The 26855-nt window shown below is 48.2% G+C and overlaps 9 protein-coding genes across 9 annotated transcripts; 4 read left to right on the forward strand and 5 right to left on the reverse strand.

Annotated features, from left to right (window-relative positions):
- Window positions 1–1066: 1066 nt before the first annotated feature.
- BKA55DRAFT_535193 (uncharacterized protein) lies at window positions 1067–3930 on the forward strand (the record flags this gene model as incomplete). The annotated part of the gene is made up of 2 exons (XM_046189677.1): window positions 1067–1114; window positions 1165–3930. 2 exons carry the CDS (start codon window positions 1067–1069, stop codon window positions 3928–3930), a joined length of 2814 nt encoding a protein of 937 aa, XP_046053988.1.
- Window positions 3931–5703: 1773 nt separating this feature from the next.
- On the reverse strand, window positions 5704–7334 carry BKA55DRAFT_502138 (uncharacterized protein; the record flags this gene model as incomplete). The annotated part of the gene is made up of 3 exons (XM_046186898.1): window positions 5704–6097; window positions 6157–6785; window positions 6852–7334. The coding sequence occupies 3 exons, from the start codon at window positions 7332–7334 to the stop codon at window positions 5704–5706; spliced, it is 1506 nt and encodes a 501-aa protein (XP_046053989.1).
- Window positions 7335–7653: 319 nt separating this feature from the next.
- Window positions 7654–9484, forward strand: BKA55DRAFT_243093 (uncharacterized protein). Its single transcript, XM_046185320.1, has 4 exons — window positions 7654–7759; window positions 7814–8485; window positions 8545–9285; window positions 9370–9484. The coding sequence occupies exons 2-3, from the start codon at window positions 8087–8089 to the stop codon at window positions 9193–9195; spliced, it is 1050 nt and encodes a 349-aa protein (XP_046053990.1). The 5' UTR covers window positions 7654–7759; window positions 7814–8086; the 3' UTR covers window positions 9196–9285; window positions 9370–9484.
- Window positions 9485–11379: 1895 nt separating this feature from the next.
- On the reverse strand, window positions 11380–13512 carry BKA55DRAFT_685728 (uncharacterized protein; the record flags this gene model as incomplete). The annotated part of the gene is made up of 2 exons (XM_046198837.1): window positions 11380–13079; window positions 13137–13512. The coding sequence occupies 2 exons, from the start codon at window positions 13510–13512 to the stop codon at window positions 11380–11382; spliced, it is 2076 nt and encodes a 691-aa protein (XP_046053991.1).
- Window positions 13513–19222: 5710 nt separating this feature from the next.
- Window positions 19223–19868, reverse strand: BKA55DRAFT_243173 (uncharacterized protein). The gene has a single exon (XM_046185321.1). The coding sequence runs from the start codon at window positions 19792–19794 to the stop codon at window positions 19423–19425; it is 372 nt and encodes a 123-aa protein (XP_046053992.1). The 5' UTR covers window positions 19795–19868; the 3' UTR covers window positions 19223–19422.
- Window positions 19869–20407: 539 nt separating this feature from the next.
- Window positions 20408–22388, reverse strand: BKA55DRAFT_503409 (P-loop containing nucleoside triphosphate hydrolase protein; the record flags this gene model as incomplete). Its single annotated transcript, XM_046187007.1, has 5 exons — window positions 20408–20456; window positions 20506–20763; window positions 20812–21172; window positions 21222–21632; window positions 22163–22388. The coding sequence occupies 5 exons, from the start codon at window positions 22386–22388 to the stop codon at window positions 20408–20410; spliced, it is 1305 nt and encodes a 434-aa protein (XP_046053993.1).
- Window positions 22389–22858: 470 nt separating this feature from the next.
- BKA55DRAFT_535198 (RNAse P Rpr2/Rpp21 subunit domain-containing protein) lies at window positions 22859–23437 on the forward strand (the record flags this gene model as incomplete). The annotated part of the gene is made up of 1 exon (XM_046189678.1): window positions 22859–23437. The coding sequence occupies one exon, from the start codon at window positions 22859–22861 to the stop codon at window positions 23435–23437; it is 579 nt and encodes a 192-aa protein (XP_046053994.1).
- Window positions 23438–23980: 543 nt separating this feature from the next.
- On the reverse strand, window positions 23981–24454 carry BKA55DRAFT_685731 (DASH complex subunit Hsk3 like-domain-containing protein; the record flags this gene model as incomplete). The annotated part of the gene is made up of 3 exons (XM_046198838.1): window positions 23981–24047; window positions 24115–24236; window positions 24374–24454. The coding sequence occupies 3 exons, from the start codon at window positions 24452–24454 to the stop codon at window positions 23981–23983; spliced, it is 270 nt and encodes an 89-aa protein (XP_046053995.1).
- A 1039-nt stretch (window positions 24455–25493) lies between these two features.
- BKA55DRAFT_685732 (uncharacterized protein) lies at window positions 25494–26447 on the forward strand (the record flags this gene model as incomplete). The annotated part of the gene is made up of 2 exons (XM_046198839.1): window positions 25494–26070; window positions 26125–26447. 2 exons carry the CDS (start codon window positions 25494–25496, stop codon window positions 26445–26447), a joined length of 900 nt encoding a protein of 299 aa, XP_046053996.1.
- Between the last annotated feature and the right edge of the window lie 408 nt (window positions 26448–26855).

Below are 26855 nucleotides of genomic sequence, written 5' to 3' on the forward strand. Positions count from 1 at the left end.
TCTTTGTCGTGATCTAGCTTCCTTGTTGGGTTGATTCGAGATCTTGTGGCTGCTCAAATCTAGGTCGTCAGCGTCCTTTTGTAGTCGCTGGTCCCTATCATGAGGCGATGACGTCGTCTTCTCTGGCCAAACTACGTAAGACCATTCTGTGGCGCAAGTTGCGACAGCCAGAAACGCAAACTCTTTAGGGAAGTGTCACAAGAGTATGCATACAACTTCTTATTGGCCCCATGTTCCAAAAACCGCCGACTGTTGAGACCACTGCATAGCTAGGTGCCATCTAGGACGCTGCAGAATCTTGAACAATGACGTGGAGATGGTGGTTGTGGTGTGCACAATGTGTGTAAGTAAGTGGATATCACTAATAAGGAAATCAAGGACGAAGAAGTATCACAACTTGGCCAGGTTGGTCTCAGGAATGAGAAGGAGAAAAGAATGCAGAAATCCAAGATGATGCTCACTCTACACGAATAGAATAAATTTCTCTTTGGGATGTCTTGAGAGTTCCAAGAATTGAAAGGGTTTAAGCTGTACCTATCTTATCATGACTTCTGAAATAGCGCGGCCACTGAATAGGGACTTGGTTATGGTCTTTATACTCTAGGGAACGATCAACTGCATACAATCGCAATGCTTTGCAGTAGTCTCGCCAGCATGTCAGTTCCTATATGCGACACTAGCTCTCATATGAATACACAACAAATGGCATCTAATCAGGAGCCAGCCCAGGTCCTAAGCAGGCTACAGGTAAATCTCAATGGCGAGGAAGTGGCGGGAATTGGCAGACAGCCCGACAAACAGTATCAGCACAACATATTAATTATCATGAAACGAGACAACGAATCCTTTTTATTTTATCTTGGAAACTATCTACGGATACCATAATTACCAGCCGGCATTTATTTCCATCATGTTCACTTTGTGTTTGTCTTATCCATGCAACTTACACGTTCCCCGCCAATGGATGGCTCTAGCTCCCCGCCAAGATCTTCAATACATCATTCACGACTATCATTTCAACCCCTTCAACACCTCGTCTGTCAACACCAACATTTGGGTGGCCCGCATGTCTGCAAGTAATGCTCCCCAGCCAGTGAAGCTTTCACTGCCACTCGTATGTGTCTCAATGCCTTTTAAATATTGTCCTTTGCTCATTGATTTTAGGAATACCAGCAGACTCTGTTCCAAGAGCTTCGTGCCGAAGATGAGCTTGTCGTTATTGCTCGCGGCCTTGGCCTGATGCGCCTTGTCAACAATCTCCTGCATTCCTATGACGCCGCTGGAAACAATTTAATTGTTATAGTCGCCGCTGATGAACGAGAAAATGGCTGGATTGGAGAAGCATTGGCCGAACATGCAGCCATCAGCATGTCCCCGAAAGCGCGTGGCCTAACAGTCGTGAACACAGACTTTCAAAGCGTCGGCGCAAGAGAAAAGATGTATTCTGAAGGTGGAATCTTCAGCATCACATCGCGTATCCTAGTGGTGGATCTTCTCACGGGTTTGCTGAATCCCGAATCCATTACGGGTCTTATTGTTCTTCATGCCGATCGCGTTGTCGCAACATCCCTCGAGGCCTTCATTCTGAGAGTTTACCGTCAGAAGAACAAGATTGGATTCTTGAAGGCTTTTTCCGATAACCCCGACCCCTTTACCACCGGCTTCTCACCATTGGCTACTATGATGAGGAACCTCTTTCTGCGGAAAGCCTCGCTCTGGCCTCGATTTCATGTCACTGTCGCACAATCTCTGGAAGGCAAGAAGAAGGCTGAAGTTATCGAACTCGAAGTCCCTATGACAGACTCGATGCGCGAGATTCAAAACGCCATTATGGAATGCGTTGAAGTCAGTATTCATGAGCTCAAGAAAGGTAACAGTGGCCTGGAAATGGACGATTGGAACCTCGACAGCGCTCTTCTCAAGAACTTTGACGTAATGGTTCGAAGACAGTTAGATCCCAACTGGCACCGTGTGAGCTGGAAGACGAAACAGATTGTGAATGATTTGACAGTCCTCAGAGCCATGCTCAACTCTATTCTGTCATATGATGCAGTTTCGTTCCTTCAGCATTTGGATACCATTCATGCCGCTCACTCTCCGCCTCCAGGATCGACCCGACAATCCCAATCACCATGGCTCTTCCTTGATGCTGCTCAGACCATTTTTGACACAGCAAGACGAAGAGTATATTCCGCTAGTGCCAAGGATGCAGCTCGGGAAGATAACATCGACTCTTTAAGACCCGTTCTCGAAGAGCTACCCAAGTGGGCGCTTTTGGCTGAAGTCCTGGAGGAAATTGATCGCGATCTATACTTTGAGCCTCCAGTTCGAGATGACTCCAATGGCACCATCCTGATCATGTGCTCAAACACCGATACTTGTAGGCAGTTGCGAGACTTTTTACAAACCATGCATGTCAAGCCCAAGACAGAGAGACGATCAAGTGAGGACGGCGAAGATGAAGACAAGCCCTCTGCAGCTTTCATGATGCGAAGGCGGTTGAGGAACTACTTGAAATGGAAGAGACAATTTGCTCAGGTCAGCGCCACTCTCTTTTCTGAAAACCAGAAGGCCCTGAATGGAGCCGCCGACACTCGTCCAGGTTTTGCAGGGTCAAGAGGCGGAAAGGCTTCTGCAAACAAGCGACGACGAGTGCGTGGCGGAGGAAATGTTGGCGTAAGCATGGGTCGTGCTGAGAATGGCAGTATCATGCAGTACATCGAGAAACCGGGAGAAGTTGCTGATCTCATGGCTGAGGTACAGCTTACAGAAGAGGAAGCACAGCAAAAAGAAGACGTTGTAGCAGATCCCCTCGACAACATGGAGGAATACTTCAAACTATATGATATGCAAGACCTAGTCGTCATACACGCATACGATGGAGATCAGGACGAACATGTCCTCGAGGAAACCAAACCGCGATACATAATTATGTATGAGCCGGACGCCGCTTTTATTCGTCGAGTTGAAGTGTACCGATCATCGCATAACGACAGGAATGTGAGGGTATACTTTATGTACTATGGTGGCTCGGTGGAGGAGCAGAAATACCTGTCATCCGTTCGACGAGAGAAAGATGCATTTACGAAACTCATCAAGGAGAGAGCAAGCATGTCCCTTGTCATGACCGTGGATCCGGCTGAGGATCCTGAAGAGGCTTTTCTCCGTACCGTCAACACACGTATTGCTGGTGGTGGAAGGCTGGCAGCAACAGCTGAGCCGCCACGTGTTGTAGTAGACGTACGAGAATTCCGATCATCTCTACCATCTCTGCTCCACGGCCGCTCTATGGTAATTGTACCATGCATGCTCACAGTTGGTGACTACATCCTATCACCAAATATCTGCGTAGAACGCAAATCTATCAGTGATTTGATCTCCTCATTCAAGGATGGTCGGCTCTACAGTCAAGCCGAGACTATGTTTCAGTACTACAAAAGCGTGATGCTGCTCATCGAGTTTGACCAGAACAAGTCCTTCACTCTGGAGCCATTTGCCGATTTATCTGGAAGCTTGAACAGTGTTGCCCCGACCAACATGTCATCCGACCTCCAATCCAAGTTAGTATTACTGACTCTAGCGTTTCCAAAGTTACGCATCATTTGGTCCTCGTCTCCTTACCAGACGGCCGAGATCTTTGAGTCACTCAAGTCTCAGGAGGAAGAGCCAGACCCGATTGCCGCTGTTAGGGCTGGGTTGGATAAAGACACACGGGCTGAGGAGCAAGCCTTTAACCAGGAGCCCCAGGATATGCTTGCCATCGTCCCAGGCGTGACTCCACAAAATATCAAGAATCTGGTGCTCAAGACTGAGAGTATTCGTGAGGTTGCCAACATGACAGTGCAAGAATTGGCACCTTTGGTCGGTGCAACGGCTGGGCGACAGATTCATGGATTTTTTAACCGCAACGTCATGGAAGAAGACGATTAGTACAAAGCCAATCTCGAAGTGGTAGATTCATACAACGAGAGTGAATCAGGATATATTCATTGAATGCACTGAAATGTCAAACAAGATATTTTTTCTAACCAACACCGTCGTCACAATCAGCAGTCAAAGTGAAGTTGTATCACCAGTGAATTTTAAACTGTGCACTAACGACATCTAAACATGATCAAAGTATTTGCAGAGAATCGTAAGGATTGGGTATCCTAATGCTGACAGATGAACATAAAAGAAATCACAAAAGAAACCACAAACGGCTGTGCCAGACTCTTCTGCAAACTGACAAAGCTCTCCCCCTCCCCTATCCTTTATCAAATTGGTATCACAAAGAAGTTCGCCCTGATGTTTCATCGTCTAAACTCTCGTCGTCCTCATGTGAGAGTGTCCCCGGCGCTTTGTTCGACCACCTTTAGAACCACAATAGCCACAGGTTAAGAAACTGACAAGGATCCCGCATAGCCGGACGATGCCGTTTACGATTGCCGTCAAGATTCGGCCGATTCCTCCGATAATTGCCATCACTAAGTCACCAATGGTCTGAAGGCATGACCGGATCTGTTGGAGGGCCTTGTTAGTGAAATCGTTCAAAGAGAGGCTGAGTAGGGAGAAAGGAGACGAAAACAGAGGCAGAGGAGGGAGAAGAACTGGGTTTGGTGGTAGATCGGTTGATTTTGGTGTATAGGCCAATATCATGTGTTTCTCCTAGAGGGGAGAGTCTAGGGGGCGTGACTTACACAAGACATAACACCGCCCATTTTGGATTCTTGAAAGGTGTTGTAGGTGTTATAGGTGATTTGTGTATTTGTTCTGGGGTTGTGATTGTAGAGGTCTTAGATAAGACTGAGATTTTGTTGTTGGTCTGAAGTTGGTGCTGAAGGAGTAAAAGTTCTTCCAGGTCACATCCTTATATATCTGAGGTCAGTTGTTTTGGCCATCGTACCTGCTGCATGGTTTTTTTTCTTGAACCGTGCCTTCTGCAATTTTCCTTCGTCATGTTATTTCCTGACGTCAGTTGCGATCTCCGATCCCCCTCATGGCCCAGCCACCAGCCACACAACGGCTGTGGCTATATGACAGGTCATCATTGATTGGCTGTAGCATCATGATGACGTTCTTGATGTGGCTAGTCCACCAAGAAAACAAGGCCTCTCATGTCTTATTGCCGCTGTAGCCCGTTGCGGGTTTGTTTGAGGTTACATTCGACGTCAGTGCAATCAACTATTCGAGACGATTCCCTGCAAAATGACTCCACTGATTTCCTCGTCCCTCCCTTGCCTGCCTGCAGATTGCAACACACACCTTAATTTCAATCCAGCAGCAGCCAGCCGCCCGCCCATGACCAGGACCAGGCTTTGATTAAACGAGGTCTCATGGAGGGCTAAAAAGGAATGGTTTCTGACGTCACATTGTCATGATGAGATCAATCGATAGGGCATTGGTGTCACCACGACGATCGAGACCCCAAGATGGACAACATGGATGAAGCTCCTTGGCCTTGTTCTGGTAGTCTCATGGTCGTCATATTTGCAGGGTGCCATTACGGTCCGAGATTGCAGCCTTTTCACGGTGGGTGATACCTGTCATGATGTGTGTGCTGTCCGCATTTGGGTATCTTTCGCTTCAACTCCAACCTCATTGAGATGAGTAGGTATCTAGTAGTTTCCAGAAATATCTAGTTTATACACGTGGCTGAATTTGTGCCACTGAGCCAGGGAATCTAATTTTGCAACAACATATGTCTGTGTGAACGCAAAATCATCAAAACCACTTCTTCTTCTGCGATACGGCCTTCTGCATGTTGATTCGTCGCAACATCTCGCGGTTCCTGTTATCGAGGAGCCCCAGCGCCGAGCGATCATCGGGAAAATAGGCCTGCCCGCGGGGGATCCGCGGTCGCTCGTCATCCATCATCTTGATGCGCTGCACGCGGCGCAGCTTGGTTAGGCCATACCAGCATACGATAAGCGAAAAGACGACTGAGACACCAGTGACGCCAGCGAAACCCCAGTTCGTCTCCTCGATGAAGTTCTCCAGGTTCATGCCGTAGAGACCAGCAAGGAACGTTCCCATGGCCAGGCCTAGTGTTCCAACGCTGAATTTGAGATCAAGCAACATGAGAGCGTTTCGATTGGCGTCCAGAATTGCACGAACGCTACATTTGTGAGTGAGTGATATGATCAGCATTAAGTCAAGGGTAAGGGTGTTCCTTACATTTCCTCCGTGTTTCGGATGCCAGAGACAAGGTTGCCGGCTTCTTGCACGATTTCGTCAGTCAGCTTGTGGTAAGACTCCAAAAGCATCTCTACTTCTGTATGGTCGTCCTCTCCCCTGTAAAGATCATGTGTTTTCTCCGTCAAGTACATGGCGGAAAGATCATCGTCTGCTTCAAGGAGGTCTTCGATGGCATCCCGGACCAACTTTGCCTTTTGCTCGAAGGTGCTCACTCGCTTGGATAGAATGAGGAGCATTCTGAGCTTGCTTCGATCAATATCGTCCTCCAGCTCGCTAAGAATATGCATGACAGGCTCCCGCACCGCCTCGAAATCGGCTTCAAGTTCAGACGTCACTGAGGTCAACACCGCTTCCAATGCTCGGAACTCATATGGTAGAGCACCTGATGCTTGTGTGTTTTTCTGTTGTAGTTTACCCTGTAAGTCGTACATGAAGGCCGATTGGGGGTATGATGTCTTTGAGCCGTATATATCGAATAGAAGCACTCGGTCATGTTTGATCAGGACCTTGAGATGGAGTAGGTTTAGCAAAATGGCCGAAGGGCGAATAAGGATATGAGGCAAGTTTGACGAGTCGATCTTTCGCAAATCTCGAGGTAACAAGCCGAACTTGAAAACATCCATTGTCAGTTTTTATATTTTTTAAAATCTTCCTTGTGGCCGAGACGCCCGTACCTTGGCAATAAGCTCAGTCTTCTTGAATTCTCCATCAACAAGAATTACGTTCCCATGCTCGTCAACTTCCGTACATCGCAATCGGGGCTCGGATGCAGCTTTGGCCGCGAGTGTTCGCCGGTTGTTAAAGATTGACGAGCCGTCGGAATATTCGTCATGGTTTGGGAGATCGTCTGGCTTCAAAGTTTTATCATCCTTCCTTCCTGCAAATTTGAATAACCTGTCCCATGTCGGTGGGCTATCTGGACTCGGGTCTTGGCCCTTGAACAACTTGCACGCACCTCGACTGGTGCTGAAGCAGCGTTGGGACGTCCAAGGCTGATGACGATCTTGAAGTTTCCGTGCGGTGGCATCTCTATGGAAGAGGGTTGGCTTCAGTACTGTTACTGTTCTCTGGCATGTCGTTCCCAAAGTTGTGGATTGTTTCCGCGTCGTAAGAGTATCCAATGTTCGTGCGCGACAACATAGTACTGATGTGGTCATCGAGTTTCGGCCATGATTTGCGTTTGAGAAAGCCCTCTTGGACTGACACCGAAGGAATCGCAGGAGGTTTCGTGACGGAACCGGAAGACACAGGGCTGACTGCATCACTGGGAGTCCGTATTACGTCGACATTGGTATTGGATATGATGCGGCGTCTCTTCTTGAAGACAGGCTCTTATCGTTGATATCAAGAAAAGTCGATGTCACGAAAACGCCTTAGTCATCGGGACCAAGCCACTGGTTCTGGCGGATCTCGGGTGGTGCACGGGCCATCCATTCAGGATGGACGTCAACACATTAGGAGAGGGTGGTTTTACAACAATTGCACAGCCCGTAGATATTTTTCTCTAGTACCTGCGTAGATGTGATAAACTTGAATAACTCTTGTCTCTATCGAATAAATTATTAAATTTGACTCTCTTTAGGTTTGAATTCACGCCTCCACCTTGCCTCCAAATGGCTCATTAAATCTTCAATAGATGGCATTTTTTTCTCTTGCAAAATGTTCTGCCAACTAAACTTTCTCATAAGTTGACACTTTTAGAACCAGCACATCAATGGTCAACGGCCGATGTTTTTTTTTCTCTCGAGGGAAAGTGTATTTGGGTTGGCAACTTGGGCTATATGTCATTCTCTAAAGCTCATATCGGCCTCAAGTAATCCTACGTCGACTAGGCTCATCCATATCAACACTCTCGTCCTCGAATCTGTTTCTTCAACTTCAGACTCTCAACTCCTGAACAATTTACGCCATGAGCCTTACTCCTATACGCATACGAGGCAAGCGAAATTTTCCATCGAGGGGCAAACCATCCCCTTGGCAAACTACCACATCTATACCTGACGACAGAATCGGTCCTTCGAAGAAGATGAAGCGCTCACTATCAAACGTCCTCGCCTCTCGATCTACGCGTTGGAGGCCGGCTCTCCAAGCTCTTCCGGCTGAAATCTTGGAGAGTATATTTCTCTACAGCGCCAATGTTGCCCTCCCCCGGTCCGCACCGATTATAGGATCAAAGCTATCCGGACGGGCTACTCTCATCAGGTTTATCATATGGGCTTTCCAAGATACTTGGGAACAATCGTTTGGAGATCCTGAGAAATCTGTGGTTATAGATAAGAACCACGTGGCTGGTAATTGGCAACTCCAGGTTTGTCAACACCATCAGACTTGAGAGCGTTCATGAAAATCTAATGTTATTGATTTCAGTCAACCATATTAACCCTACCTTGGATCACTGCAGAATTCATTCTCCAGGCGCAACAAACCTGGGTAGACAAATACGCCAGAGACCAACATTACCGTCACTATCTTCCTCGGTTGGATGATGACGGTGACCCCTTTATTTATGGTCACAGCCATCATTTCGAAGGCGGTGTGGGGCACTTCAACTCACAGGAGTGTTTTGAAGCTGACTATCAGGAGGTTCTGTCCTGGAAACCTTTCGAACGTGTGGGATCATGGGGTGGCTGTGATGTTCATCCAAGGATACGCATACCTACGATCCTCATCACCGGTCCATGGGACGAGAAGAACCTACGCCTCCTGTTCTGGCTTCGAAGGGGTGGTTTAGTCTATGGTCTGGAAGAGCACGATGCGTCGTGGGAGATTCAGCTGGACTGTCTTCGCAATGCATTTATCGACGCACCGGAGCCCAATGTCTTCATCACAAATTTGATCGATCTCACTGCACTGTGTCAGGGTCTACCGAGAGATATTGCCAGGGAACAAAGAAGACGCATTGATCAACGGCTTAAATGGGGTGCTGACAGTGTCATCTCAAAAGAGATACTTCGACAAGTTTATGGGACGATTGGGATGTTTCACGACGGCTTTAGCACTCCAAGCTCGCCGAAATAGCTGCCAGGGGTCTTCTTTCTTAGCCAAAAATACATCACTGCCTCCCGGCTGTATACTTCATCTCCAAGTCTGCATTCACAGAAAGATTGGGTAAGCACTGTCGCTTCGGGCTACCACATTCAGCTCGCCGACATATATGACAGCCTTGTTGGCTTCAGCTAACATTAGGGTTAGAGCACGATGGCAGTGAACTTTGTCGCATTAGGGCTCAGCAGGACTCATGTGAACTCATAATGGCTCACCATGCATCATGTCACCTGCATAAAACCCCGAGACCCCTGAGGCTCGTCCGACCTGGCGGTCACGCAGGCGTCACACCTCAAAAAAAGGAATCAAGTTCATGATGATCAGAAGTATATTGGTGTAGAAGTTTATAGGCATCCCTAGAGTAACCGGGATGGATACCTTGTCACAGAATGTCACCAGACTTGATATAGTTGAGTTATTGTAAAAAGGTCGAAACGTCGTGCAAGTCTCAACACCATGAATAAGAAATGAAGGGCAAGGCAACAACACGTGCAGAATATCACGTACATCAACACCCTAAACTCAACAATACTCAATTCATCGCAAACTTACCTCAAGCTCGTTTTGTCTGTGAAAGACTTCTTTCATCTCCACCTCAGCCAACGACCTTTCTCATTCGTAACACTAAACTTCACGATGTTCGCGTAGCGCTACCAACGAAAACCCAGTCCTGCAAAACCCACACACACATAACTTGGTGATGTTGCCACTGACGCCCAATTCAGATCATTCTCGGGTACTTAGGACAAAGAATTCGAGGAAAAGGAGAGGTAAGGTAACATACTGTCAAGTCTGTGCCAAGCGAATTGGGAGATGACTCACACCGTGAGCACACCATGTCCAATAAACCACGCGATTCCGGGATTTTACGGCCGTGGTTGAGGGCTTTCCTGGAAGTTCCGAATGAAGGAATTCTCTAGAGTGCACTGCGTGGTAGTGCGTCTGCGATTCGGTTATGAACCCGATCAGACAACTTGAAATGAATTAAACACAATCTGCAGGTGTCGCTTATTAATGGTAAAGATCGTGCCTTATCTACTGCGGTTCTCGAATCTTACTATTCGAGCTTCCTCAGGCTTCAATAGTTCGGATCGGCATGCAGATGTTCGTTCAACTTCGATTCTGGCGCATCACATAGTCACGAATGGTGAGGGGTTCGCTTCAGTTGCGTGTAGGGGGTCAGCGGAGGAAATTTAGTGATCCAGCATAATGCTTTTGATTTCGTGCTTGTCTTGCTTTGCTCGTGCGTCCTTCTCCTATCCGAAAATTGGTTCCATAAGGGAATGGAAATGACTGCCACGAGTCCACTATCGCGAGGACTGTTTCAAGCTAGCTATTAGATTTCGCCATAGCGTCATCGCTCTCCTCAATTCAGATCATTCTTGGGACTCTTTTGCTCGAGTCCGCTTCCGAAATCGATTGGTTTGTTTGCCATTGAGTTCCCAAAGTCTGCCTTTGACGAGGTCGAGTGGATTCAAGCTTTGGCTGTTTCCGAAGACATAATGCGGTCTTTGGGTGTCTTGATTGCAGAAAAAAGGCAAATTGAACTCCAGTTGATGCAAAACCGATTACCTTGCAGATTCCTTCTTTGACGCCGGGGTCGTTATTCTTGGGTGACCGGGTTTGTCTGCTCGGTTTTGATAGCAAATCAAACCTATTACCTCCCTTGAACTTCTCTTCTCTCCTCTTTATCGTGCTATACTTTTCAGTGCCGTTAAGTCCACTTCTGAGACCCTGGCAACAAACGAAGTAAAGCCATATAAGAACAACAAGTACAAACCAAAGCAGCGTCGTCCTAGTCATACAAGAATTGTACTCTTCACCACCGAACGGCTCCTTGTAAACAAATAGTCGCCGCCATCACTCCTTCTCAATAGCCCATCCCAGATATGTAGGCAAATGAACACGCTTTTCGGCCCAGAGTCGAGAGAACAGCAAGATGCTTCCACAGCATATCAATGATCTCCCAAATCTATGGTATCAAAGGCCTTTTAGCAAAAAACTCCATTTCTTCCATCCACCACATCAGTATGCTCAACAAAGAAAATTTTCTTGATTCAACATTATTTCTTGACTTTGAAGTCGTATATAGCTTCTCTATAGTCGACAGGGTATCAAGTTGGAAACAGAGAATATCGTTACCAACGTGTGGTGGGTTTAGTTAAGGATACCCCTCAACAAACCAGGTCCCCGAAGGCCGATGGCAGGGTGGACAGACGAAACTTCGTAGCCCTGAGCCGCTTCGGCAGAGCAGCAAACTCGCTTACCGGTACCAGGCAAGGTAGGACGGACGGGGATCTGGAAATTCGACTCGGAGGTAATGCCTCGAGTGCGAACCAACGTATCAGGCCAGGCAGAATGCTGGGTAGAATAACGACCACCAAGGATCTCACGAACGTTCTCCTGGAGACAGTTGTCCATGGAGGCGGTTCTGCTTCGCTTCGTGCCACTTCTAGGGACTGTTGCCGGCACAACCTCAGCTGCGCGATAATTATGAAGCTCCTGCAAAGCTCGGGCAGCATCAGAATCGCGAGCCATATCGTCAAGCTCCTGCTGCCGTCTCGCCAATGGAGTATCCAGAGACAGGTCCACGAGCTTACCAACCGGGCCGGTGTAAGACTCAGGGGAGGACGTATCGCAGTGCACATCATAATCCTCTGGAACCGAAGGGATTGTCGGCTTCTGGCTCAATCTCTCATTGCATGACTTCGACGCTCGGAATCGCGACGGCATACCCAGCCTGGAAGAACTGAGGGTCGCGCTAACAAGCGATGAAGAAGATGAGATGGAAGAAGAGCGCGAGGAGCGCGACGAGTCTGAAATCATCGATTCGGGTGAGGAGGCTGTTGACACTGAAGTGGCGAGAGAAGATCGACGAGTAGGGCAATAAGCTTGAGGGGACGATGTCATAGCGGCAGGAAGACGATCGAGATACTGAGAGGTATTCAAATTGTTGGCTTGAGCCATGGCCAAACCCATAGCAGAAGACTTGTTGAGCATGTGGGAAGCGGCACTCGCTGCAGGAGTGCAGAGTCCACTGCTTTGAGGGGTAAGTCGAGGAGTTGGCAGCATACCTAGGCTAGGGGCCGCGCGGCCAGAGGTGTATCCTACAGCCGCTGGTTCCATGGCCATAGGAGTACTGTAGGGCTTGGGCGTTGGCGTCGCCTCCGCAGATTCATAGCCACATGAAACCTGAGCTTGATGGGGCATGTTGAGAATGCTGCGAGGAGACAGAGCACAAAGATCACTTGACCTAGGAATAGCAGGAGTGGCAGGAATCAATGTTGCGAGATTCGTCAACTCGGGATTCAGACCCAAGATGATTCGTTTCCAATCTGCGACCTGCTGGGACACAATCTGGGATACACTTCCAGGAGAAGGAGGGCCGGATGGAGGAGGCGTGTACTTGAGAACTATGTCGGTCCATCGCTGGAAGACCTCATCAACAATATGCATCTTCCAATTGACTGCGTGGAGGAAAGCAATTTCGTTCTGATTGATCTCTTGAGTGTGAAGCCCCGAAATCTTGCTCCAGGCCCGAGCAGAATAGTTTCTATCCTGAAGATACTTTGAGGCAAGGATCAGAGCCGCGAGGAACATGCGACGACCGCACTGAAGGGCGCGGTCGGCATGTCGGTCCTCGGGTTGTTCCATGGTGAAGTTGTGTTTCGGCACATGGGGCTTAATGAGAATTAAATAATAGAGAGCAACTTGCAAAGTCGAGTAGCTTGTTCGTGACCGGCGCAAAGTCTCTTGAATGAATGTGCGCAGAGGAAGAATTGCCCTGCTTCCAAGCTCATTTCGGCAGGCGACAGAAGAAAGAGGCCAAATGGCTTCTACGATCTGTGTCGACGAATCTAGAAGGGTAAAGGCTAAGCGTTTGGACAAGTAATCACAATCCAGTCATAACATACCGACGAGGCTATCTACAAAGTTAACTTTTCGGTCAGACTGTCGGACCAGGGCCGGAGGGCACGCGGCGCGAGCATTCGAAGTTCTTCGTGGGTTCTGGCGCAATTCGGTGGGGAGTGCCTCCGTCTGTGTCTTTTGAACGCGACGCCGTAAGTTGAGACTGCTATCAGCAACGGCGGCCTTTCTCGAAAAATAAGAATCGCAAGAGTCAGAGTCGGAAGAGTGGGCGGAAAGAGAGGAGTCGTCGGAAATCTGAGAGGTGGTGTCGGACCAAACAGAAGTAGTAGAAGTCGAAGCGGAAGAAGCTATTGAGGTGTTGTAGGGTGCATAATGGGAGGAGGGGTTATAAGCGGGCGAAACGGTTGTGTCGCACATCATGTTGAATAGTTGAATAAAAAGATCCTGAACTGCATTCAATTCAGGGGGTTGTCCAGTCGCCGTCTACGGCTAAGCCACCAATCAGATCGTGGTTTGCCGATAAATTCGCGGGTCAAAATCGAGTAGCGATACTCCGTAACAGCGCGTGTAAGTGCTGCTTCGAGGTGTATCCTTGGTTGTGTTTTCAGAGAGCTTCTAGACAATAAAGTGCAAAAGCGACTTGATGACACAAACGATGAGACCGGAGGACGAAGCGGAGACGGCGACAGGAATAAGATATGTTTTTTCAGCAGGCATTGCGGCAATGCTTCAAATCTCGGAGTGAGGTTAAAAGCGAATGGCAGTCTTAGAACAAGGCTACCATCAGGGCGATCGAACAGTGGAAATCGATTTCGGCGGTTGAGAATTAATAGAGATCAAGTCGGCGTTAGTTGATTATGCAAGGTACTGTTGTTGAAGGTGTGGCTGAAGATGAGATGACCTGAAAGAGGTGGTGAAGTGTTTATTAGATGGCCGAAAGAGGGTGACTCTTGCTTAAGTGGCCTAAGGGGCGAGTGAGGCGTTGAGTTGGTGGCAGCCTGCGTGGTGGGATGTGACTCTTCTGGTTTTGCACGGTGGCAATTCTGAGCAAAAGCGGCGGGGGCGTGTGGCAGGTGTAAGCCAACTGGCGATCTCGGAGAGAGCGTTTTAGAGTGTGTGCGCAATGGTAGCCTGTGCCTGGCTTGGTACAAGGATGACTAACAGTAGGTTCGTCACAGTGAGTGTGGCGAAGGAACTGATAGCGGGTTGCAGCCTGGCAGGGGAATGACAGTGAACGGGAAAATGTACAGGTGACAAAAAATAGAGTCAAAGAAACAGTAACAGGGGGGCAAAGGAAGCGGTTGAAGCAAGTGAATCGAACAGGAAGGAAATGATGATAGATGAGTGAGAGTGGAAATGGGATGGGATGGGATGGTGATAGAGGCCACGGGCAAGTGAGCAATACAGCGAGTCCGGAGACTGACACGAAGAGTGACTCGAGTGGCAGACAGGACACTTCTCCGTGAAATCACCTCACTGATAGAAGGCAATAATCCTTGGCTAGAGAGTATGGGACGGGTGCGGGCGAAGGCCGGGGGAGGCAAGGTTGGTCCCTCGAGTGGATGACCTTTTAGGCTTGGGCTCGGCTGGGCTTGGCTGGGCTGGACTCGGCTGGGCTGGACCCAGGCAGTGCTGTGCTGGAATTTGTAGGCAAGGCCAAAGTGTGACTCTTTGCAGCGTCAGGCGGCAAAGAGAGCGAGTGAGTCTGAGTGAAAAGTCGCAGAGTGCAAATGAATGCCGCTGCGGCCTGACTGAGAGGTGGTACGGTTTGAGTAAGGTTGGAACAGGTTTTTGAGAGGAGATTACCAAGATAAAAAACAACAACAAAGATGAAGACAAGACGCCGTGGAGAGTGGAGATGTACACGATTCCAGAGCAGACTTCAGAGAGTCGCTTGGGGACGGATTCAGAGGACGAAATCGAACATTATGGCGATGATGCTGTTCGATGGGGGGAGGGGGAAAAGGCGGGAGATGGCAGCAGCGGGCTATGGCATAGTTTTGAATGCCTGGGAGAACGAAAGCGTGAGCAAGACCAGGAGGAGAGGCGAGTTGAGCGTCGGTACCTACGGCGCGCTGCAAGATTGGCCAGCGCGTGAGGTACTGTACCTGACAGAAGTGTCTGTGAGAGGTATGCGCACTGTACAACTGAGCCCTTGTAGGCGCTTTAGCCAGTCAATGGGCTGCTTAATCTTGCCCTGCCACCTCACACTGGACAACGAGTAGCCCCTCTTTTCCAGCTCCGTGCAATACTGTGTATAGATCGCGCATTCTGTACATTCGTGGCCTTCCACGATGGGCCTAAAAGCGTGTCTGCCTTTTGGCGTCCCCTTATTGGTCCTTGATATTTAACAGCGCGTGTCTTCCCCTCCACCATCCACCCTTTGCACGGCGCCATCCACCTCCACCTCCCGGACTTGAAGTCTTGATCAAGGCCCCAAGGCATCCACGGATTTCTGTTTCCCTGACATCGAAAGCTCTGTACGGTGAGGAAAGGATGAGGTTGACTTATTGCTATGCGTGATTCATCGCTAACTTTGAGACGCCTGCTGTATTGATGCCTACCTTAGTCCTTATCTGTTAGATGGGCCTTAATGATATCAGTACCTCAAAGCCTCAAGATCTTCTTTTATGCAATCATCATGAACTCGAATGGAGCCTTGTCAATAATGGTGCTGTGTTCTGCTGCAGCTTTCGTCAGGTTATTGTTATGTAGCTACATGGGTAATCGAGCTACGTGACGATGACCAACGACTTCGATTTGACTCACTTCATCTTTGAACACTTCACTTGGTTAGCACGCCAGCCAGGTTCGTGCGTCTCGCGTATCCCTGCCGTCCCGACCACCCTGGTCACCGTCCCAACCCTTTCTGGTTCTTTGACTCTTGACTGAGTTGTCGACACTGCCTGTGCTCGAGATTGAAGAATCCATCCTCGTTTTAGGTTCTCGTCATCATTTCCTGGGGTCAGTTGTTACACAGATGCCACTGATATGCTTCTGAACTCTTAGCTTTATACCATAGTACATCATTTAGTCAACACTCATTTCAGAGATATGCAGATCATGGGAAACCTCAAGCTTTCCTAAGAAGCACCAAACCGCTATTAAATACTGGCCATGGTGCCAAATTAAATGGTACTGACCTGAACCTTCACAGAGTGCTTCGCTTCAACCCTTTGCCTTTTTGGGGGGGAGAATAGCACTCAAAAACTTGGCTCGTGGTGTGCAATGACTCTTCTCTTCAGCTCTTGATAGTGCACACCTCCGTCTTGTCCGCCGCCGCTTCATGGTAAATCTGGTACATTTCATGATGATGGTTACAATCTGGCCAAGAGAGGGGTTGTTCGGTTCTCATTTAATCAATACCATGCATGGACTATACTTGTCGCCAAGATGTCCCCGTTTATGGTCCACTCAGCATTTCGAAACTGCGCTGTATCACTGTAGCTTCCTTTACAATGGAAAGAAGCCTGCCTCACATAAATCAGGGGAGATCAATGGTATCGATGATGATTGTTGGCCTGGACTTGTCTCGCCTCGGAATATAAAGTCTGTTGTTCAATAGAATCCATGACCAAAGAAGGGAAGCATTTTACAACAACCCTGAGCAATCTAACATCCTCAAGATATCTTCTTCAAAACTTGACTGCCTGTTTACGTGCAGCGTCAATATAAAAACGTCTATGAATCTTACCACTAAAATGCTGTGGCACGCCTACCGGAACGAGAGGCATTTACGGGATTGACAAATTATAACGTTCTAGTCCCTAATAAAGCATCACAGCCATTGAGCGCATGTTCAAGTCCGGTGTCGCCTCTGGCCTCTGCCGTGTCTGGTATTTGTCACAGGCAATCCAAGGCTCCTGTTCCCCTCATCCTTACACATGATCTGGAAGGTCTCGCCATTGTCTCTCGACTTTTGTTAATCCGACAATCTATGGGGAACCCGGCCATCCCACAATGACCTCACTCCTTTGAACAGTTCCGATGCAGTCAGCCAAGCACTGAGTTAGTATATTATTAGGTGGATGCTTATGCCTCAAATAATTGGCTTTAGTAGTGATCCAACTTCAATATCGTGACTCTGTGACTCGGTTTGTTGCCCGCTGCAAGACCACAAGCCTCAAACGTTATCATGCAGTGCAAAGACACATTTGCGTTGACACAATCATACATTCGCCAATTCGGTGTTCATGGAGAATGCTGCCCTTCTGTTTGTGTCAACCTTGGTTCACCAAGCCCTGTTGGGCTACGGTCGTTTGAGAGATTGACCGAGTAGTTGACTCGATCATCTCAACAAGCTAAGTTTGATGAGCTTGGTCATCGAAATTACTGGCTTCTTTATGATAATACTCTCACCATGTGTGCTACCTCGAAACTCTCTCTCGTTCCATCTGTGTAATGGCTGGTGTTCTCCTCATTCGAGTCCATCATGAGAAGGCTGATTACAGACACCGCCATCATGACTCTGGTCCCACATGTGCTTGCACAACTCCTCGTCAGATGCACATCGTGAGCGTGAGCTTCTTTTTTTTCTTCGGGTACTTCTTCTCCTCTGTGTGTATCTATCTGCTAATGGTGAAACGCGACCCTTTCTCCATTACGCACTCGGTGTTCTTGGACATGATGAATGCTCCTTCGCCTGGCTCGTGCGCCCACCAAGTGGCGGCGCGCTACCAGCCCCTTAACATGTTCCAATTTCTTTGTTATTTGCCAGAAGTCCCGACCTGAAATCGCACGTACCATGCTCTATGGTCCGCCGTACCATGCTCCACTAGCATATTGTGTTGTTCTTCTTATTACGCATCATCCAGGTTGTACAAATCATTACCTCAGCAGGGTTCCTCGTCCTCGGTTCAGAAACGGGACCCGTTCGGTCGCCGGATCCTTAACAGATCCGGGAGGGCATGGACATGGCTCATTGTTCTCAGGTAACCTGTTCATGCATTGCAATAGTTATTGAACTTTCGAGCATTCTATCACATAACATCACTAAGAATCAACCAGGACACGCCACCAGTATCGTGCTCCCGCTTGTAACGTGATCACTGTACAATTATCTCAACGCATCCTTCCCACGTTTTCTGGGTGTTGATGAAGTTGCAAACTCTCGACGGCCGAAACTCCACTTTCCTTATCCATGTATGTTGTGGTTGGCCCATTGATGTGACTCAGTGATGCCAGTCCTGTTCTTTCAATATACCAAAGGGACACCACAGTACCAGCCATAGTAGGTTCAAGAATTCCAAAGATGTACTGCGTTGTCTCTTGAGACCACCAACGCTTTGTGAGACTGGCGCAGCTATCATACTTCATCATGAGCTGCTATATATATCTGAGTCACGTTACATGAAACTTGAGCTGCCCTACCCTAGACAAAAACGAGTCCTTTGGTTTAGCACGGCTGGATTGCCTATGCAAGCACATTGAAAGCCTAGCTTAGCGATGGTGGATAGCTTGCTCCACAACACTCTTCTATTATTGTGTAAGGCGAAGTGGTTCATGGTGCGTGTAGGTTGCACCGCCACCTTGACCTCAGCTTCGGTTGGATGGCTGAGTACAGATGTCATGACGCACCGCAGAAAGAAGCCCTTCACGGGACCCCAGGGTTCGCAGAAAACGATGGGATTTACCGAATACAGTCACTTTCTGTGTTCACGTTGTCCTCGGTCTCAACCAGCCAGTACCACCCACTTACCAAGCCCTCATTCAGTGAACCCTTTGCCAAGCTTCCACCCCACATTCCGGCCCCCAGTCCGGCAACTTCGGGGCCCCGGCCGCTCCACGGAAACTCCCATCTTCCAAATGTATGTAAGAAATTACCTTTACTATGTATGTATGGCAGTGTATGGTTGCGATCATGCGGTACTTTGCGAAGTATTATCATAGCCTACGTATTCTAAGCTGTCAACATGTTCGGTAGTCAGTAGCCGAAGAACACATTTCCTCTCAGCCCTCTTTGTTCTAAAGGACTTTGAACAAGACCCCTGGCCCATGTACTCAACTCCTTCACCGTCAGATTTCGAGCGCGCTTAAACAGACAAGTTCCATGCTTGAGAACGTGGCTGCCTAGCTCTGTCTTGTCCCCAACCTGCCCTGGCCCTGCAGCATGTCCTGGCCACACGCTGTACATATCAAATCAGAAGTGCTTTGGCCTGCTAATCAAAGTTAATGAGGCAAGTGTCATCGTACTTTGCGGTGCCGAATCGTGAATACTGGATCATGCCCAGAGGCATTGTTCGAGAAGCCAAGACACGCCTGAACTGAGTTACCTCCGGAAGCCGATATCGCTTATTGTTAAGCCACGAACTTAATGACAAGCTTAAATGCTCAAGGGTGACTAGGAAATGGGAGCCTTATCGAAATCTGTCGAATGTTCTCTGGGCACTTGAGGTACACACTGTAGCCGAACACATACAAGGGGATCACATTATACCCCGCAAGATAAGCTGAGCCGCTGGTCTTACCAAGAGGTCTACCGGGAAAGTAGTTATGGTTGAATGATCTCGAATATGACGGCAACAAGTTGAGTCTCCTAGACATATCGCCGAACCAGTTAAGTTGTCGCAAGGACAGCATGTCTCTGCTATCAACCCGTGGGGAAATAAGTGCCGACAGGACAGCTACTGAGTTTGCGGCCCGTATCCCCATCATTGTAAATACCACGGGAAGGTTGAAAGTCAACGAGAATATGTGATTCATGGTACGATGATTACGACTGTAGCGAAGAAGTTGCCATAGCTAGCCATCAATATACGCCACGTGTACCATGCTGCACTCCCCCTTCATTCTACGTATCAGCGCTGTAATTGGAAGTGACATCTAAACTATATTGTATATTGGCTGAACTCATTTACGCCGACAAGAGGCATCATATCTCAGACAAGAAAAATGTTCTCGACAAGTCTTAATTTAGTCACAAACACTGCCAAGCTATGAAGATGAGTCGAACCACCTAACCACCGTCGTGAAGTCATACTATGTAAGTCAAAGCAGGCGAGCCAACCTCAAGGCATGGTAGTTACGCGAGACCTACAGTCTAGCTAAGTTTGCAAGTCGTCAGGTGGCAATAGAGGGGAAATGTCACACTTCTCACTTAGGGAACAGCCTAGGCTGTTTATAAAACACGAGTATCGTAATACGAATCCATTGAAAACATTAACGATAACAATTGACCAAGATGAAATGGTTTGCAACTTTTGCCCTTCGCCGCCTCAGTCTTTCAATATCGATTTCCTAGCTTCTCACCAGCGGCCTACAGCGGCGTAAAACGTTCACCATCGTTGCAGTAGGAACCACAGTCTCATCCGGTCCTTTAAGAGGCCATATAAGTACTGGCATCGACACCTTCCTTGGGGAATTCACTGGAAATTGTTAGTCGTTGGAAAAATGAAGAGAAGGGAAGCAACATACGGAAGGGCGACTTCGAATCGCTTCTCGATCTCCTTAAGTACCTCTTGGTCTTGGTCGGTGCTGACGAAGGAGATGGCCAATCCCTTGGTACCGAATCGTCCAGCACGACCGACACGGTGCAGGTAGGAGCTGGCATCATTGGACAAATCGTAGTTGATGGCGAGGTTGATACGCTCAATATCAATACCTCGTCCAAAGACATCGGTAGCAACGCAGATTCTCTTCTTGAACTCCTTGAACTCCTTGTAGCGACGAATGCTAGTTTATGTTAGAAACAGGCGCAAGCGTTATGACTGGGTAACTCACCGTTCTTCCTGACTGACGCCAGAGTGGACGGCGATGGAAGGGAAGTTACACTCCCTGAGGAGCTTGTCAAGCTCAGTGGCACGAACAGTGCTACGAACGAAAATAATGACCTGGTTGAACTGGAGTTCATCCAAGAGCTCGTTGAGCTTGCGATTCTTCTCCTTTTCTTCCAGCTTGATATAGAACTGCTGAAGACCGTGAAGAGTGAGCTTGGTGTCCTCGTCGACGTAGTGCTCGGTCGGGTTCTGCATGAACTTTCGGCAAATTGGCTTGACCTCCTCGGACAGGGTGGCCGAGAACATCATAACCTGCTTCTGAGGAGGAGTAGCGCGGAACACATCTTGCACGTCCGTACGCATATCTGAAGCCATTAGCCTACGCTAGTTATTGGTTGCATGAGCGAGACTCACCAGGCTGATCAAGCATCTTGTCACACTCATCAAGCACGAAGATGCGAACACTGCCCAGACGTAGGGCCTTGTCACGAACGAGAGCCTTAAGACGTCCAGGAGTACCCACAATGATGTGAGGGCAGGTGTCCTTATTCTTCAGTGTCTCCATGTCGGTCTTGATGGGAGTTCCACCATAGAACACACCGGTCTTGATGTCGGGCATGTACTTGCTGAAGCGGTTGTACTCGTCACGGATCTGGTAAGCCAGCTCTCGGGTGTGGCACATAACAACGACGGAGACCTCTCCGTTCACAGGCTCGACCTGCTGAAGGGTAGCGAGAACGAAGACAGCTGTCTTTCCTAGACCAGACTTGGCCTGGCAGATGATATCACCACCGAGGAGTGCCTGAGGGATACAGGTTTGTTGAACTGTCGATCGAACCGATGTTAGAGTGGGTTTCTAAGAAGCAACGAACGACGGGTGTAATGTCAAGTGTCCGTCCATCGTCGCAGCTTAGCCATTGTATTCTCGCATTTTCCATTGAAATGTATTTGCAAGAGTTTGATATCGACGCGAGGTTAGGGCTCACAGGCCGGATGGTTGCACAAGCAATCATAGCCTAAGAGCACCAAGAAGTTTCTTGGTGTCTCGCGTTTTCCTTGTTTTGCCCTCGTATATACCAGAAGAATCCGTTCGCGACAACGATTGACATATTATCCGCTTACGCGTGATAATCGTGACAATAATGTTGTGGTTTTGCGGAGAACCACGTCTTTCACCCGTGGTCTTATTCCGCCCGGATACTCGGACCGTCTCTCAGATCCAGCCTTGACCGCCCCGATGATGACGAAAATGACGATTGCGCAAAAAAGTGGCCATTTGTTCTTGCTTGCGAGATGGACGAACGCTTGAAGGGAGGGGATATGATGACTTAGGGTATTAAAATATCAAGACTGACCCTCCGATGGATGTTCGAAACCGCAGTCGCCGATGGCGCGAATTAACTCAGCCTTCAAAAGAAAATCGCGGAAACCGGTGGAGTGAATGCCGACGTAGCTGCCCTTCTTGTCGACATTGTTGCCGGCAGCAAGCTCGCCCTTCTTGCCGTTGGAGGTGGTAGCAGCGGTTTCGTTACCACCGATCTCCTCATCGGAGTAATCGATGAGATCTTCCTCGTGAGACATATTGATCGAGATTTACCAATAGTTAGATGGTTGCTGCGGAAGCTATCGCAGAAGCTGTTCTTTGCAGCGAAGTTGCGATGACGAGTCTGACGCGATTACGTTCGAGTCGCGTCGCCGTAAAGTATCGAAAACGCGGCGCAGGCGTGCCGTCAAGGTGATAGAACCAGGATCAAATGTTATTTGAGATGTAAAATGGGGGGAATGTGTCGGGAACCAAGATACTCGTTCCAAGGATGACTTGAAAGAGTCTTTGTTGAGGCTGAGAAGGGAGGTGCCAGAAGCAGGCGGGAGCAAGCAAGGTCGCTGCTGGCCAGAGAGGCCCGTGCGCACCGTTCATCACGTGATAGAGCTCTAGGCAGTGCTAGACATTGCTATGCACTGGTTATAGCATACAACTAAGAATTAAGATTATGAAGCACTTCACTTTTATAAGATAACCAGCAAAATTCCTCAATTTTTCGGAAATTTCAATGGCGAAAGGCAAGGAACCAAAAGGCGTCCAGAACCGCATCATCTACTCCAGAGCATCGTACCTCTACCAAGCAGCCTCATATCTTACTAAACAATCCTCAACCGGGCAGAATGCTGCAGCAAAATCCTCAACCGCAAGCCATGAGCACAGTATTTGTCCTCAAACAAGAACCGAGGAAAAAGCACTGAGGAACATATCTCGTCAGGCCATTTCAGACCTGCGAGCTGTGACTCTCAAAGCACAAATACGGCGGAGTCCGGCTATGAAGCAAACTATTTGCAAGTTTTGTGACACTCTACTAGTCGAGGGCGACACCTGTACATCAACCGTGGAGAATGCGAGTAAAGGAGGGCGAAAGCCATGGGCAGATATTTTAAACATCAACTGCAAGACTTGTGGTAATGTCAAGAGATACCCAGTCAGTGCCCCGAGACAAAAGCGGAAGAACTTGCGCAAGCTTGATCATGAAGAAGGCACAGAACATAGCAGCAATGAATCGAAGGTACAGGGGGCAACCGCCCAAACCACACCACACGAAACGCCCAGCCCGACACCAGGCCAGACGCCAGGACCTTGAAGAATGACAAAAGAAAGTTAAGGTCGTTCACGCACCCAATAGACCGATATCGCCCTCAAAGACCAAGCCTAGCTTGAGTTGTGTCCAGAGAACTCACATTGAGCCAGAGACTGAGAAGGCTGCCTGAGTCTTGGTTTACAACATGGTTGAGCACCAAAGCAGCGTTATTTTCGTTGCGCTCAAACATATGTGTTCTTCGTTATCTTTATTGCAGTCCAAAGCTTTCTAGCAGGAGGTTGTCATCCTTTCATAGCATACTTTCATGCTGACGATAGGCAATAGACTACGGCTTTGGGGAAGCTGCACGGCCTTGAGAATATGGCCGGGAGCACCAGAGGACGTCGTAACACATATCAGATGCTATACTTTCACCAAGCTTGACTGCATATCAGTCAAGCTGGAAGCATAATCCCTTGCTGAGAGGATTTCTTTTTAACAATAGCGGCTTTCGATACGTCTAATAGAACATAACTCCCGCCGCATTTTCTCCATCCTTTGTTGGAATATCGCTTTGCCGCCTCTTCCAGATTGACTATTCGATTCTTACTTTCCTGGCTGCCCAGCTTCTTTGACACTTTCCTCTCCTAAGACCTTGCTTGCTGCCATGAACCTATCCATCAAGTCAGCGACACCATTTCCTTATATCACCACCACCACGACCGAATCGAAAAACTTACAAACCACCATGCCAACTACCAAGTCCACGCATAGCTTCCGCTTGGACACTTGTCATACGTAGCAAGTTCTCGGTATCGGAGAGATTTGATGACAACTGTGCGAGTTGGGAGTTTAGTTGTGCCTAGGTTAATCAAGAGATTATTAGCAAACGTCATTTTCATTTAGAAACAGGACAGTTCTGCAACCTGAGTCCATAAAGTCACACGATAAGGGAGTTGACAACGATCATAGTCATGTATAAGGGCTGAGGGAACTCACGAGTTGTCGTGTCTTGACAGCACTTCCAGTGGTGGCCATGCTCTGTCGCACCTGTGACCCGCTCACGTTTCGCGTCGCCATAGCGTTGTAGGATGTGATAATTATTTGTCGTGAATTTATAACACCCACTTGCGAATGGGTGAAGACGAGATGCTTCTCTTGTAAGTCGAGGATCACCGGCCTCCTCCTGAACTCAGAGGAAGGAATACCCAGGGGTAAGTAAGAAAAGGGCCAACGGCTTCTTTTGTTGTATGTTTGTGTATTCGAGGCAGTCTTCTGGAAATGCAATTATGCTTACCTTATCTAAACTACCTGTAGGTATTCAAGGTTGGGAGGGTACGGAACCTACCTGGGGTTTGTTTACAATCCATACTAGTGGTAAAATGGCCCGTGCGTTCGACAATCATTGATTGGTTCGGCAACATTTATACAGCAGTCTGTTTCAACGTTCAAACAACAGCTTATCTATTCATGGACCGACACTGAAATCATTGTTCAGCTGCTCTTATCAATTTAACTCTGGTCTTTTCTTCTCGCATGGCGTTCCGGTGCAAACATGGATCTGGTGAATATCCTACCTACCTACAGGTAGTGATGAATTATATCTCGGATCAGGGAAAGGGCGCCTTTCAGCCTTGTTGACTTTGGGCTGACAACTGAATGCTAACAATTCAGGGATTTTTACACCAAGGAGCGAATACTGTCTGCCTAGCAGCCTAGAAGAGCATTATGATCGACAAAAGGCCCCCAAATATGTTCCTTTCAGGTGTATCTCCACTGGTTCAATACCCTGCTTCTTTTGTTCCTGCGACGTCATAACTGCCAACAAGGATTTGCTCAGCGCGACTTGGCTACGGCGCGAAGGAGTTGACTGTAGATCAGAGGATCGTGGTTTGCCAACTGTACGCAAATGACCAGATATCTAGCCGTTGTGTAGTCTGGACCTATTAGGATTCTGGTAGCCAAGGCCGAGTGTCGACTAGATAAATCCTTCTGGAGACAAGCGCAGATCGAAATACTATCTATATCAAGACAACAACAACCCCACAAGCAGACTAAGTTGACTTTAAGCTTAATTGAGACCAAATTAGTTATATCATCTTTGCCGCCGTCTTCAAATATGAAAGCTGCTCTGCCACTCACTGCTTTGATCTCCGCAGCCATTGCATTTGATGGTCGATATGGGACGAATGGAAGCCCAGGTAATATGAGCGAGCAAGAATGGCAATCTGCCTTCGAGAAACCCAACGCAACTGGGACATATAAATTTGAGGCGTATAACGTATCGGAAAGATTCCCGCCCAACAAGACCGTTGATGGCTGGAGGGCTACCATCCGGGTAGCCAATATCACGGATGACCCTGAGGACGATACACCTTATCCGGGCATTGACATCAGTGTTCAAGCACCAGAGGGAATGAGGGTTCCAACGTTGAATAGCAGCCGTACGAACTCTTCAGACTGGTATGTCTGTGTTGCTTTCTGGGGACCCAGTCGTCTGAAGGATGGAGCAACTGACGATGCACAACACGACGATGGAGACTGCAGTTCGTTCCTTGACGAAGATTGCCTAAAGGCCTTGAACGCAGAAGCAGCTGGGTATTACTGGAATGGCGAGGAGTGCACAATGCTGCCACATATGCCAGTAAAATGCGAAAAGTATTACAAAGACTACGGTCCAACGTATGGTGGAGCTCGTAAGTCTAGCTTCACAAACTATCCAAGTGAAAGAATACTGACCCGTGATACAGCTGGGGCGAATCTGAGCCAATTTGAAAAGGGAAAGACTTTGATTAGCCAACGTCCACAAACAGTTGGAAGATACAATGCAATGACCCAGGAGGAGGCATATGACTATGCCGTGCGTGGTGTTTGGACTGTAATGATCAACTGGGGTCGTCGTGACCCCGACACATATAGCCTGGACGATGTTTTACAGCCCTCGCTGTTGTGCTTGCGCACCAGGAATATCACCAGAGGCAGTGAGGATCCTAACGCTGGCACAAGAACAACTGGCTATGTACCTATGGCTGTTTTCTCAGCTTTGATGGCTTCGCTGTTGTTGGTCTATTGAGTTATACAATAGTAAAGTGCCTCTCTGCCGGGATGCCAAGAGAAGTGGGCATATTGTTGACTGCCAGGTCGCATCTTGCTTGTACTTTAGGTAGGTAGTTATTGAACTTGGTTCGGCTTATATTATCAATGGGTTTTCAAACGTAATGCGGAAATCCTTGGCCATTATTTCATCGCTTTTCTCGTCCATACTACTATTTCGTATCTATGTATATTTCCAATAGGAATTCTTCCAACCTCGTGGACGACTTTCCTTTTCACATTCCACAACGTCTCGCGATGAACAGATTTAACCAGAAAAGAAATAACCATCCGTAGTCTAATTTGATTGTGTAACCCCGCCAAGAAAAACAATGCCTACCATGATCCCTCCTCATTTGCTAAGTCCATTTGACCTCTCATGACATGT

This window comes from Fusarium redolens, assembly GCF_020744475.1.
Source record: "Fusarium redolens strain MPI-CAGE-AT-0023 chromosome Unknown BKA55scaffold_3, whole genome shotgun sequence".
Taxonomy (NCBI): domain Eukaryota; kingdom Fungi; phylum Ascomycota; class Sordariomycetes; order Hypocreales; family Nectriaceae; genus Fusarium; species Fusarium redolens.

Bases quoted from the DNA above. Each gene is read 5' to 3' on its own strand.
- BKA55DRAFT_243173 (XM_046185321.1), bottom strand. From the start codon at position 19,794: ATGAATCACATATTCTCGTTGACTTTCAACCTTCCCGTGGTATTTACA.
- BKA55DRAFT_243093 (XM_046185320.1), top strand. From the start codon at position 8,087: ATGAGCCTTACTCCTATACGCATACGAGGCAAGCGAAATTTTCCATCG. The intron at 8,486-8,544 runs GTTTGTCAACAC...TATTGATTTCAG, and splicing joins CTGGTAATTGGCAACTCCAG to TCAACCATATTAACCCTACC.